Source organism: Diaphorina citri, unplaced genomic scaffold (assembly GCF_000475195.1).
Source record: "Diaphorina citri unplaced genomic scaffold, Diaci psyllid genome assembly version 1.1 scaffold857, whole genome shotgun sequence".
Taxonomy (NCBI): domain Eukaryota; kingdom Metazoa; phylum Arthropoda; class Insecta; order Hemiptera; family Psyllidae; genus Diaphorina; species Diaphorina citri.
The window spans coordinates 62,023-76,432 of NW_007378289.1; the positions used below are offsets into that span (position 1 = coordinate 62,023).

The following is a 14,410-nucleotide window of genomic DNA, read 5'->3' on the forward strand; positions in this document are numbered from 1 at the left end:
TGAATAAATTAGATTAAAGTAGGTAGGGAAGTGAAACCCCAAACATTTAAAGCCAGCAGACACTATTTTAGACCAAAGGATGTGATAAGAACATCATCATGAGCTCTTATCATTACTCAGATTTGATAAAGGTCAGGTAGAATCACCAATACAAGACATTTGGAATTTGAAAGTGGTGAAATGTGTAGCACAGAAAAAGTTCATTTTAGAAAGTTGTCTACTCTTGCTTTTTGGATGGCTAAAAAAAATATTGTGTGAAACAAAAAATCAATGGGAATATAACCAATAAGGAAAGGTAAAGAAATAACTTACCTGACAATTCTGGGTGAAGGAAGTTAGGGTCCTTTGAGTTTGAGGTAAACAAGGTTTTATCCGTACAAAGGTAGAAGAAGACTTTCAAGAAAAAGTTCATTTTAGAAAGTTTTCTACTCTTGCTTTTTGGATGGCTAAAAAAAATATTGTGTGAAACAAAAAATCAATGGGACTATAACCAATAACCAAAGGTAAAGAAATAACTAACCTGACAATTCTGGGTGAAGGAAGTTAGGGTCCTTTGAGTTTGAGGTAAACAAGGTTTTATCCGTACAAAGGTAGAAGAAGACTTTCTTTTCAATTGAGTATTGCACGAGAGTTTTTCTACACTCCTAACGACACACAGTCTACCGACCGAACCGAAACACGCCATTGTATAAACTGTTCTGATTCAACTTGGCTCATAGAAGAGACGACACTTCTTTACTTTTTCTCTTCGGAGGCAAAAATCAGTTTGAATCCATTCTACCTTTACCACCATCAAAATAATTCTCACCTTCCTCGGGCGAGGATGAGAACAAAACTGAAGTTTGTTTTGAATACTAGTGGCGCGCTCTGTTGCAGTTCTAGCGAAACTTCTCATTTTACTTCCTCATTCTAGCACAATTCTCACCTTCCTCGGGCGAGGATGAGGACAAAACTGAAGTTTGTTTTGAATACTAGTGGCGCGCTCTGTTGCAGTTCTAGCGAAACTTCTCATTTTACTTCCTCATTCTAGCACACGCTTTTTAGAAAGTCCCTTGAGAAAACAGATTTTTTGATTTTACTTTCATGTACCTAATGATTTAAAATCAAGACTAGACCCCGTTCTCCCTTTATTCCCAATATAATGTTTAAGTCACCCATCCATTTATTGGCCTTGCTCGGCGTAGCTCAACATAGGTGACGCGAACAGGTTGAATTGTGTTAAAGTAGGTTAGTTCAGGTAATCTTCATTTGTTGAAAAGTCCATTTTTATAACAATGGTTGGTGCTGAAAAGTCAAAACTCTAGCTATGACCTATGGCATACTCTCTGACCATTGTACCTCTGAGGAGTCTGAGGTTGGTTCACTGTCTTAGAAATATTGTTAGAGGGTTGACATGGTGGGCGAAAGAACACCAGAAATGGTGAAGTGTAGCAATCGAAATACGACTGCAATTTTTTCTAGATGGATGGCATCGAATCTAGAATCATTGCAAGCAAGTGTGTTATCACTGGACCAACCGTGCCCCTTTGAATTAACTTGAAACTTGAAGTGAAGGTGGTAGCTCTCAATTTTCAGATTAACATTCAGGCATTTCTAGATCAAGAAAAAACTAAGTCACTTTCTCTATGTAAAAGCGTGTCTGAGTATAATACTGTCATATTGTTGTGTAGTTACATTGATTTTTTACAATAAAAATTATCATGAAACACGTTTATAATAAATTATCTTTTGTACACTAATTATTTACAAATTTCGAAATAAAAGTAGGTACCTAATACATGAGTGTACACTCTAATAATCTATTTTATGTACAAAATAAAGCACTAAAAGCCTACCACATAGGAAAAAAGAGGAAATGAAATATCTATGTGTAAAGTATGGTGGAAAAAAATAGGAACTATGAGAATAAATTGTAAATAAGTACAAGATTGAGAGAAAAACCTACAGCAGCCCATTGTTGTAGGTAAATTGAAAAAGTTACAAGTAGAAAAGTAGTAGACTAAAAAGAAAAAAAATGGAATACACTAACAACATTAATATAATGCACCCGTTCTCAACAGATCACTGAGGTTAAGCAACATTGAGCATGGTTATCTGAATTTTCAATGTTAGGGTTCACGTCTCGAATTGGTACGTATTGGCCCGTATACAGGTTTTAGGAGGAAACTTGCCAAGCTCCCTGCTAAATATTGAACTGCGGAAACACAGTGGCATGTTCCAGTGTATTCCCCGTGCACGGGTCATCCTCATTGCTCTCTCCGAAATGTGAATACACATGTGATAGAAACAGATCGTCTTCAGTTTCCACATGTTGGGTACGTATGTACATACATAGGTGGATATTAAGGTATTTCGCAAAGGAAGAAATGTACCTAAAGTCGTTGATTCAAAACCGAAAATTCAAGTTTATTGAAAAATTTCCGGTCCAATCGAAACAAAATATGCCAATTTTACTTTGGACATGAGCCGCCATCGCGCCATCCACTGCAATTCGCTGTTTGGAATCCATGGCTAGCTTCACCCGCCTTCCATCTTCCACTTTCCACTTCCATCTTCCATTGTTCCATTTTCCATTTCAGCGGGAGCAGCAGCACGTTTCACGTTCACGATTTTTCCATTTTACCATTTTTCCTTCTTTCTTTCAGACCTTTCAGTTTTCAACTTTTCTTTCAACTGCATTAATTACGTTATTCAGATGTAATTTAAGTGCTAATCTAGGTACCTACCTACAACTTATCAAATTATGAAATATCAAGATTATTTACTGTTGGTAAGTTTCGAAACCCTTTTATTCTCTAGTAGTCTAGTACTTGAGGTACCTACTTGGAAAGTCAGCACATTGAATGCACCCAGATAATACCAACATGTTTGCCTTGTGACTGTTGCCCTTACAGGGAGAGATAGAGGCACCATACTGAATTTAATTGAAACTGTGTCTTCCTTTCAGAATTAGACGCCAAGAAGAAACTTTCCCTTGAAAATGGGGTCTGAACAAAGTACTCAGCCAGGGAACAAGTCATCCGAGAAATCTACTCGACTCAAAAGAGGTAAATCAGTCCCGGAACGTACTCGTCGAGATTCTGAGGCTTCAGATATTGAAAGACCTGGTAGTGCCTCACCTGTGATGAGTGTATGCAGTGACTCGGACCTGCCATATATTTCGTACACAGTTAATAAACCAATAGGGGGTGGTGAGTTATGAGTTGTGATTCAACGTTTTGTTTGAATGCTGTAGACTGCAATTTGTTTTGTTGTTAGCATTGCCAGGTAAAAGTTGTGTTTTACCTACTTGTGTTGTAGATGCTTTTAGTGATTTTATGAGTTATGTATTTTATTTACTGAGTTTTCTAAGCATGGTCTTATTTCTTGAATTCCATATTGAGTAGGTATTTTTAAGATTACTTAGCTACCTATATTTATTTTATTTTTTGTTATTTAAAATTTTGAACAGTTTTAAGGAAAAGCAGGTAAGGGAAGATTGCTTCATTTATTTATGTATACCTTGATCAGAGTTTTGCTTGTCTTGCTAATGCTAAGTACTCATCTCTTTAAGATTTAAGAAAGCAAAAGCCATTTACATCATATTTTCCATTGGAGTGAAATCTCCAGAGGTCATGAGAGAGGGTCTGAGCAGAAGTTTGGCACAAGTTTCCAAAATGCACAAATCTTCTAACACTGTCATTCTCCTACAGATTCTCCCAAGCTGGTTTCCAAGCACCTCTCTCGAGCCAAGTCGGCACAAATGAAGTCTAGTCTTCTGAAGAAAGCATCTCAAATCACATCCAGCACAGGTCACAATATTGTAGTTGTCAAGGAGGCTGCTCCCGAGGCAGGTCCTGATTCTGACCCTGAGCTACAGAGACTCAAAGTAAGTGTGGAGGAAGCTTGTCATATCAGTCAGGGTTATATCAGGCTTCTATGCCTTTGGGATTTCAATTAGCTCCTTAAAGCTCACTGCACCTCAAAGTTTGTCAGAAGGACATATTGTCCCATCCAGATACAAACAATGCTGAACATTGGCTTAGTGATATATCAGGAAATGGCATATAATTTAACAATTTGTTATTACATGCTATAGTTTGAAGTGGTGCTTGAAATTTTACTTGGCACAGGAAGGGCAAAAGCACATTTTTTTTAATTCCTCACATAATTGTGTTTTTCAGAACATACCAATGTTTCTACCCATCATGCGAGGGACGGTAAACTTACCTGAGGCCAGAGACCCTGAGGTTCTTGAGAGACTTGACTCGGCTGCACTTTACCGTCTCTGTGTGCATTATCAGGAGTACCTAACCTCCTGTGCTACCACCGTGGCAAAGGATCAGGCTCTCATATTTGATGATATGAAACGGGTAAGTTCCATATCCAGGTCCAAGAACTCAAAGTCAACTTTGAATATTAACATCATACCCGGTGAATTAATCACGGGCATGATACACCCTACAGACCACTGGGGTATAAAAACTTCTTAGTTCTCTGTGGAAGAGAAACAAGGCAAATTCTATTTTATCCTGTTCTATTGACTTCTATTTATTCATTGAATTTTATTCTATTCACAGGTGGATTCCTTAGTGGCATCTCTAGTCAAATCATACACAGAGTGTGAGGCTCAAGTCAACAGTGCATCGGAACGTTTACACCGCATCCCTGATTTGAGCATGCGTTGCAATTTGTTTTGTTGTTAGCATTGACAGGTAAAAGTTGTGTTTTACCTACTTGTGTTGTAGATGCTTTTAGTGATTTTATGAGTTATGTATTTTATTTACTGAGTTTTGTAAGCATGGTCTTATTTCTTGAATTCCATATTGAGTAGGTATTTTTAAGATGTACTTAGCTATCTTTATTTTATTTTTTGTTATTTAAAATTTTGAACAGTTTTAAGGAAAAGCAGGTAAGGGAAGATTGCTTCATTGATTTATTTATGTATACCTTGATCAGAGTTTTGCTTGTCTTGCTAAGTACTCATCTCTTTAAAAGTTAAGAAGTCAGCTCCGATGGTGTAATGGTCACTGTGCTTGCCTTGCACGAGGGAGACCCGGGTTTGATTCCCGGCGGGGTCAAGAAATTTGTATCATGCAAATGATTGATTCCATGACTGGCTGTTGTGGGGCCCACTCAGCCTCGTGAGGAAAATGAGTAGCTATGACATAGAAATAAATGCACATAGCGACCGGTGCCAGCATGGTAGGTAATCATTGGATTATAGAAATAAATGCACATAGCGACCGGTGCCAGCATGGTAGGTAATCATTGGATTTTAGGATTATTGAGATATTGGGAAAATGCTACAATGCTGCAGTGAGCACCAAAGTTGTGATATAATATGTAACACAAAGAAACTGCATTTACATTTTACATTTTTAAAAGTTAAGAAAGCCAAAAGCCATTTGCATCATATTTTCCATTGGATTGAAATCTGCATTAGCTTAAGAGAGAGGGTCTGAGCAGAAGTTTGGCACAAGTTTCCAAAATGCACAAATCTTCTAACACTGTCATTCTCCTGCAGATTCTCCCAAGCTGGTTTCCAAGCATCTCTCTCGAGCCAAGTCGGCACAAATGAAGTCTAGTCTTCTGAAGAAAGCATCTCAAATCACATCCAGCACAGGTCACAATATTGTAGTAGTTTGGATACCTTGTAGGTTTTGTCTCGTAGTTGTTTCTTCAGATTTACGCAGTTTGGACAGAGTGGAGGGTTGTTTTCTTTGTCTGTAAAGAAAAATTTTACGGTGTTAAAGAATTCCAGAGTTAAAACTTAAACAGAATTCAGATAAGAAAAATGGGAGAGAGCCAGCCTGGTTAGCTTGGAAGGTAGCGCATCTGCCTTGTAAGCGCTAAATCACGGGGTCATCGGGTCAATTCCCGCCCGTGGCGGATTTTATCCTGAACGGATGGTGTTTGTTCCTGTTGGCTTTTTCCTGTCCTCCTCTCTTCACTTTCGGGACGATAGGACCTTAGAAGTTATAGTTCCCTCTATCAAACCTCCTTGGAAAAAAAGGGTAGATTTTATCCAGTAACAATAGCATATTAAACAGTTCCAGACTAAATACTCAACTTGAGCAAGTTAGCTTGGAGGGTAGTGTGTCTGCCTTGTAAGCTCTAAGTCGCGGGTTCGATTCCCGCCCAGGGCGGAGTTTATTCTGAATTGATAGGGTTTGTTTTTTCTAATTCTAACCTAAATTGTTACTGTTCCTTTCTATCAAATCTCTCAGAAAAAAATCTATACCTTTTTTGGCCTGTATCAAATGTTGAACCGTGGTATCAGGGTTATATCAGGCTTGTATGCCTTTGGGATTTCAATTAGCTCCTTAAAGCTCATTGCACCTCAAAGTTTGTCAGAAGGACATGTTGTCCCACATAATCAACCATGCAGATACAAATCATGCTGAACATTGGCTCAGTGATATATCAGGAAATGGTGTATAATTTAACAATTTGTTATTACATGCTAGTTTGAAGTGGTGCTTGAAAGTCTACTTGGCACAGGAAGGGCAAAAGCACATTTTTTTAATTCCTCACATAATTGTGTTTTTCAGAATATACCAATGTTTCTACCCATTATGCGAGGGACGGTAAACTTACCTGAGGCCAGAGACCCTGAGGTTCTTGAGAGACTTGACTCGGCTGCACTTTACCGTCTCTGTGTGCAGACGCACTATTGAAATGTTGCTTGAATAATTCTGAAAATGTTTCAAAGTTGGAGAAACGGGCTGTGTGTCTGTCGAACCACTGACGAGCGGTTAACAATAGCTGGTTTCTGACCGTTGTTTTCCAGGTTTGTTCAGGCACATGATACGCGTGATAAGCATCGGTGAACTTATCCAGAAATTCCATTGGATCCTCTTCATCTCTGAGCATGCGTCTGAGCCACACTCATCTCCTGTTGAACCAGACCGTGGACACATTGGAACGGCTTAACAATTCCCTGCCCGTGGATCATCGGCTGGAACCATTTGTATGGACAACAGGGTGAACACTTGAACCATTCATGTGGAATACAAGGTAAAATCTTGAAAATTCCCTGGTGGGGTACTGGGTATCGGTGGTGGCGGTGTTGGGGAAGCAGTGGGTAGCATTTCTAATAGTTTGCTGATCTGTTGTTGTTGGACTTGAAAATTCTTTCCCCATGGAGTATTAGCTTGGACCATTTGTTTGGGCTACAAGGTGCAAGATAAACACTTGAAAAGTCTCTACCCGTGAAACATTAGCTGGCTGCAATCATCCATTTGGACTATAAAGATGAACTCTTGGAAATTCTCTACTATGGATCACCAAATCATCAGTTTTCTGGACTTGTTTAGACCACAGGGTAACCATGACAATGTCCTCCCCATGAAACATTGGCTTGAACTGTTAGTTAGAACCAGAGGATAAAATGTCTGTCTAGGAAAGTTAGGGAACATTAAACTGGCTACAGGTTATTGTATCTGGCTGTGGAAATGTAAACAGGGTGCACTCAAATCGGAAAAAAAACTAACAAACTTCACATACAATTGCGTGGCATGGCTGTCTACACACTAATACTGTATGAGGTTAGGATTACGTGACTTGGTAGCTGCATATAGTTGCAGAAATGAAACGAAACGTTAGGTACTGCCGTATTATCTACCTTTTCTTGTTCCTCACATGGTGCAGTCTCAGTAACACTGTCATCTCTTGTCAATATGGCAGTGATTTCTGGCCCCAGAATGGTAACCACTCCTTCAGTTCCCCTCCGAATTCTCTTAATTTCAAGGTCAGAAGCTTAGACTTCTTCACTACATTGCTCTTATTTGAAGCAGCTTCACTTGCTTCATCCTCATGGCTGAAGTTTAAACCAGGTTCAGCACCTATTGCTTTGGATGCAGATTGCAGATCCTCTTGGTAGTTACATAATAAAGTAACTATCTACTTTTTCTTGCTCCTCACACAGAGCGGTCTCAGTCACTCTGTCATCTCTTGTCAATATGGCAGTGATTTCTGAGTCTTTGCAAGACAAGGTTTCATATTTTGGTTGAGCATATCTTGTAGAAAATGATACTCAGGAGATTTTGAGAGAATTGCTGATAGTGCATTTATTAGAATTCAACTGACATCCAAATCGCAGTGGCTACATTTCTGCCTCGCCACAGTACTCCCCCCCAAATCCGCCCCTGCTGTTGTAAAATGTTCGATATCTTCTAGGAGGTTTGATTGAACGACCATAAAAGCTATAGACCATAAGGTGGCTTTGACGTAAAAGCTGGTTTCAAACGATTGATGGACACTGTTTTCACTTTGCCATTGATTCGAATTTTCAAACATTTATCACCGCGTTCAACAACAGGGTAAGGTCCCGTATAGGGAGGAAAAAGTGGAGGTTTCACAGTGTCATCACGGAGAAATACATATTCACAATCCTTCAGCTTAGGATGGATGAAGAATTTATCTGAGGAGTGATGTTCAGTCGGGGTAGGTTTCACTTTGGAGAAATGATTTTTCAGATTACTGATGGTGCAGAATAGCATCTTCCCGCGGGAGTGCGAACTGTGAGCCGAACGCTCAGCCCTCGATGTTGAGACCCAGTGCGAGGAACAGCTCCGCCACGACCGCGACAACGCGACATTGCAGATCGCTATTGGGCGTGCTGGTATAATCAGAGACAAGAGCGGCGTACTCCGTCAACGTTACCCAGGCAGCACCCCGTCGCCTCGCACGCGCATTGTCGTTCTCGATGACGCCAGCTTGTTGCCCTGCGAACTTACGGAGAAAAGACGCGTCCGGACCTTGATATGAGACATTTTCGCGGCGTTCCCTGACGTAGCACTCCTCAACGATCAGGAAAATACTCGCCTCATTGCCGTTAGGGCGAAACGATAAAGTCTCACCACCTACAGCATGCATTAGAGTGCCCTCCATCCATCGGAGGTTGCCCTTCGTCGCGGTTACCGCCCCAGGTGCTACGCGGTGTCCGCCCGCCATGTAATAATCCCTGGCGGTGCGAAACCGGAACGTGGCCCTGGCAACTTGTGGAGGCAAATCCAATTCGACCACCTCTTGACCAACGGTGAGCCGATATGAATTCGCTCCTATTCTTTTGGGGACACCAACGTCCATTCGTGGGCCATACCCACACTCGTTGAAGTTAATACTCCCTCTGACAATGACTTCGTGGTCATTCTGAAAAGTTCGTATAGACAAAGACCAAGTGTCGTCGTCTAAAGCGTACCCCTCATTGAGCTTCGCAATAAGCGAGGCTACTTTTTGGATCGAAACATCCTGCGGTCCAGGGATATATCTCCCTGCAGACATCAAGACTCTAGCGCACATGGCTAGCACGTGCGACATGAGCTTGACTTTCGTCTCTAGTATCATGTCTCGGGACACGCTGATCCCGTTCGCCGCCCAGAAGGCCTGACACTGAGAGGAACCAATGTCAGCCACTCGGACCGGCGTACCCAGCATTCTAGACGTATCGCGAACGAGCTTCACGAATTGCGCACTCGTCGCATCCATCTTGTTCCTGGATATAATATTATTTTCCTGGATATAATGATGAAATCATTCTTATCGTACATGAATCTATTTGGAGTGCAGAATTCACCAGGCAAGCGTACTGACTCTCCAAACACAAGCTCACTGGGTGTGGCTCCGAGATCTTCCTTCAGGATATTCCTCAGGCCATGTAAATCTGTAGGAAGGATAAGAGTCCATGATGAACCAGAAGTAGCCGGTCACTTGAAGTTGGCCCTGTTGTTGGTGGTGGTGTTTGCCCTGAGTACTGCACGTGGCATTATATTTTTTTTCTCTCTTCAAATGTTCGTAAGTGTACATGAAATAATAGGTACAGACTTACTGCGAACTATTTCGCATTGTTCCACTAGCTCCTTCGATACTTGATGACCTTGACGACCTTCTGGACTTTATTCTGTTCACTTCACGTGGCATTATATATTTTTTCTCTCTCTTCAAATGTTCGTAAGTGTACATGAAATAATAGGTACCTACAGACTTACTGCGAACTATTTCGCATTGTTCCACTAGCTCCTTCGATACTTGATGACCTTGACGACCTTCTGGACTTTATTCTGTTTCTCGCCTGCGCAATATAATCGCGCATAGGCTTTTCAATATGTATATGATTGTCTATAGTGAATAAGGTATTACTCAGGACACATTCTGAAAATAAAACAGGGTACCCCAGAAAAACACTGAATTGTGGAAGTAAGGCTTGGTACCCGTTTTCGCCGCAGTATAGCCTAACTCGTTGGCTACTTCATTGGTGAAACATAGCCTCACCAACGTCAGCAGGGTGGCACGGACAAAGTGCTTTTGGAATTTCGACAGATATGAGAGCTGTAAACAAAAGAGCAAGAGGAAAGTCTTTCAGGATTTAAAGAAATACATGATTTCATTTGAAAATGACCTCTGTTTCATTTATAATTATTATAGCCTTTGGTTGCCCATGCACCATTAGAGTACAAACAGGTTGCCAATCACCTGCCGCAGTTTTCACTCCTTCAGATTTTCTTACATTCGTGGTAACTCGGAACCTAAATTCAATTTATCAATCCTCCGGGTTTACAGTTCACTCACCAGTTCTCTTCTGTAACCAGTTTCTGTATCAAGATTTTCCTCCAACGATAGAAAATCTTCTAATGTTTTTAACGGGAACAATGAGGTGAAATCGGCCGCTGCCGCCACTTCGTTGCTTCCCGTGATTCCCGTCGAGATTTTTGAGAGGACCTCCGCCAAGAGGAGCCTTTGTTCACTCTGAGCCTTGAGGCTCTTCCTCAACATTGATTCGATCCTATCAAGACGTTCCTCTATGGCTGTGAATAATATGAACAAACAGAAGAAAGGAAAATTACATTGGATATACTTATTGGAAATTTGCTGAACAATAAGAAATAGTAAAACGTGGATGAACCGTATTCCATTAGTGACTTTCTTTTGTAGTCAACATGGCTGAACCCATGAGATACTCGTAGATCAACAAGTTGGTGGCTGCTGTGTGACCACGAGGCACGAGGGTCCCTTTGTAATCAACACTAGAGACTGCAGTGCTGGATTTCTTGTTGTGTGAATTTCTTCCTTGAAATCAACACTGGAATGTTTTTCTGTACACTGGGGTTGGTTAAATAAAATAAAAACAATACTTACTACTAGAGTACCTACTAAAATTTAAAATTGGCGATTCGGCAGAGTACACACTGAAATTTAAATTAAATGGAACATGGAAATGTCGAAAGTCGAACGGTCACAGTCAACAGTACTCAACAGGTCAACAATTTCAAGAAGTTATCTTACCGCCTTCTGTTTAAAGTACTAAAATTTAAAATTGGCGATTCGGCAGAGTACACACTGAAATTTAAATTAAATGGACCATGGAAATGTCGAAAGTCGAACGGTCACAGTCAACAGTACTCAACAGGTCAACAATTTCAAGAAGTTATCTTACCGCCTTCTGTTTAGCCCATCTTCCTTCTTGAATTGGGCCACGAGGTAGGAAACCCTATCCTTTATCCCCCTCGTGATGAACATTTTGTATGGTAAAATAGAAAATAAAAAGATTGGCATACAATTCTTACCTGCAAAACTTGTAGGCACGAGGAGAACTGTAGTATAAGGTGAGTCTGAATTGTAAAAAACTTTACAATGGTAAAATACCTAGAAAATAAAAAGATTGGCATACAATTCTTACCTGCAAAACTTGTAGGCACGAGGAGAACTGTAGTATAAGGTGAGTGCAAATTTTTTTTTCAATTCTTGAGAATATCTCTGCCCTCCCTTGATTCGTCCTTGGTTGCGCTTGCAATTCAGGAAGATTTCTCTGCTAGTACCAGAAAACTCACTTAGAAGTAGATCTTGAAAATCATCACTTGCCAAGCCTTTTTGATTTAATGATTTTACCAGATCTTTCAGATTTATTATTCTTTTGTCTTTCCTACGACTCTTTTGCCGTAAGCTTTTAACAGTTCTTGTACTTTTGTATAGCTTGTGCTGTATATTCTCTATTTCCTTCGGAAGGGCTTTGATATCAGATTGAGTGGCTTTATGGTCTACCTTAGGAGGACTGGTTTGAGTTCCCTTGGACATTGATGTAGTCCCATCAAGACCCACTTCTATTACTTCAACATCTTCTTCTTCCTCTACTTCTTATTTACCCATTCAGAGGGTAGTGAAGAGGAAGTTGAGGGTTCACTGGCAAGTAATAGTACTGTTGATCTTCTTTCAGCTCGACTTTTCTTGGGTGGTGGCTGGTAGTAGGATGGAAACCCAGAGAATATAGATGGCACTTCACGTGGCATTATATATTTTTTCTCTCTCTTCAAATGTTCGTAAGTGTACATGAAATAATAGGTACCTACAGACTTACTGCGAACTATTTCGCATTGTTCCACTAGCTCCTTCGATACTTGATGACCTTGACGACCTTCTGGACTTTATTCTGTTTCTCGCCTGCGCAATATAATCGCGCATAGGCTTTTCAATATGTATATGATTGTCTATAGTGAATAAGGTATTACTCAGGACACATTCTGAAAATAAAACAGGGTACCCCAGAAAAACACTGAATTGTGGAAGTAAGGCTTGGTACCCGTTTTCGCCGCAGTATAGCCTAACTGGTTGGCTACTTCATTGGTGAAACATAGCCTCACCAACGTCAGCAGGGTGGCACGGACAAAGTGCTTTTGGAATTTCGACAGATATGAGAGCTGTAAACAAAAGAGCAAGAGGAAAGTCTTTCAGGATTTAAAGAAATACATGATTTCATTTGAAAATGACCTCTGTTTCATTTATAATTATTATAGCCTTTGGTTGCCCATGCACCATTAGAGTACAAACAGGTTGCCAATCACCTGCCGCAGTTTTCACTCCTTCAGATTTTCTTACATTCGTGGTAACTCGGAACCTAAATTCAATTTATCAATCCTCCGGGTTTACAGTTCACTCACCAGTTCTCTTCTGTAACCAGTTTCTGTATCAAGATTTTCCTCCAACGATAGAAAATCTTCTAATGTTTTTAACGGGAACAATGAGGTGAAATCGGCCGCTGCCGCCACTTCGTTGCTTCCCGTGATTCCCGTCGAGATTTTTGAGAGGACCTCCGCCAAGAGGAGCCTCTGCTCGCTCTGAGCCTTGAGGCTCTTCCTCAACATTGATTCCATCCTGTCAAGGCGTTCCTCTATGGCTGTGAATAATATGAACAAACAGAAGAAAGGAAAATTACATTGGATATACTTACATTGGAAATTTATATTAAAATTGGTGAATTAATCACGGGCATGATACACCCTACATACTTGATACACCATGATACTTTGTTTAGACCACTGGGGTATAAAAACTTCTTAGTTCTCTGTGGAAGAGAAACAAGGCATATTCTATTTTATCCTGTTCTATTGACTTCTATCTATTCATTGAATTTTATCGGTGAATTAATCATGGGCATGATACACCCTACATACTTGATACACCATGATACTTTGTTTAGACCACTGGGGTATTAAAACTTCTTAGTTCTCTGTGGAAGAGAAACAAGGCATATTCTATTTTATCCTGTTCTATTGACTTCTATCTATTCATTGAATTTTATTCTATTCACAGGTGGATTCCTTAGTGTCATCTCTAGTCAAATCATACACAGAGTGTGAGGCTCAAGTCAACAGTGCATCTGCCGTTGGACAGTTTGGATACTTTGTAGGTTTTGTCTCGTAGTTGCTTCTTCAGATTTACACAGTTCGGACAGAGTGGAGGATTGTTCTCTTTCTCTGTAAAGAAGAAAAATTTTACGGCGTTAAAAAAATTCCAGAGTTAAAACTCAAACAGAATTCAGATAAAAATGGGAGTCAGCCTGGTTAGCTTGGAAGGTAGCGCATAGAACGTTTACACCGCATCCCTGATCTGAGCATGCATCTGAGCCACACTCATCTCCTGTTGAACCAGACCGTGGACACATTGGAACGGCTTAACAATTCCCTGCCCTTGGAACATCGGCTGGAACCATTTGTATGGACAACAGGGTGAACACTTGAACCATTCATGTGGAATACAAGGTAAAATCTTGAAAATTCTTTCCCCGTGGAGTATTAGCTTGGACCATTTGTTTGGGCTACAAGGTGCAAGATAAACACTTGAAAAGTCTCTACCCGTGAAACATTAGCTGGCTGTTAAAATGTGGTTGAACCGTATTCGATTAGTAACTTTCTTTTGTAGTCAACATATGGCTGAACCTATGAGATAGATCAACAAGTTGGTGGCTGCTGTGTGACCACGAGGCACGAGGGTCCCTTTGCAATCAACACTAGAGACTGCAGTGCTGGATTTCTTGTTGTGTGAATTTCTTCCTTGAATATGCTTCATTTTCAGTTCCCAACCGTTTTTCAGAATCATATTTAATTTATCTTGATACTGCAGTGACTCGTTTTTGTTTAGTAACATTACCTCCTCA

At 40.4% G+C, this 14,410-nt stretch overlaps 2 protein-coding genes across 3 annotated transcripts in view; both read left to right on the forward strand.

Annotated features, from left to right (window-relative positions):
• Window positions 1-1,724, forward strand: part of LOC103512586 (39S ribosomal protein L32, mitochondrial) — a 10,802-nt gene extending 9,078 nt beyond the window's left edge. Inside the window, exon 5 of the mRNA XM_008477363.3 lies at window positions 1,208-1,724. The gene's annotated coding sequence lies outside the window, so the exon portion shown is untranslated. The remainder of the gene's footprint in view (window positions 1-1,207) is intronic.
• Window positions 1,725-2,376: 652 nt separating this feature from the next.
• Window positions 2,377-14,123, forward strand: LOC103512585 (BLOC-1-related complex subunit 5). Of its 2 annotated transcripts, XM_026826019.1 has the most exons (7): window positions 2,377-2,770; window positions 2,948-3,047; window positions 3,693-3,868; window positions 4,164-4,352; window positions 4,560-4,653; window positions 6,849-7,013; window positions 7,113-8,116. In XM_026826019.1, the coding sequence occupies exons 2-6, from the start codon at window positions 2,981-2,983 to the stop codon at window positions 6,968-6,970; spliced, it is 648 nt and encodes a 215-aa protein (XP_026681820.1). In that variant the 5' UTR covers window positions 2,377-2,770; window positions 2,948-2,980; the 3' UTR covers window positions 6,971-7,013; window positions 7,113-8,116. The 2 variants fall into 2 exon arrangements, with proteins under 2 accessions (XP_026681820.1, XP_026681821.1); XM_026826020.1 differs by lacking the exons at window positions 4,560-4,653; window positions 6,849-7,013; window positions 7,113-8,116 and adding exons at window positions 13,567-13,634; window positions 13,839-14,123.
• Window positions 14,124-14,410: the final 287 nt, after the last annotated feature.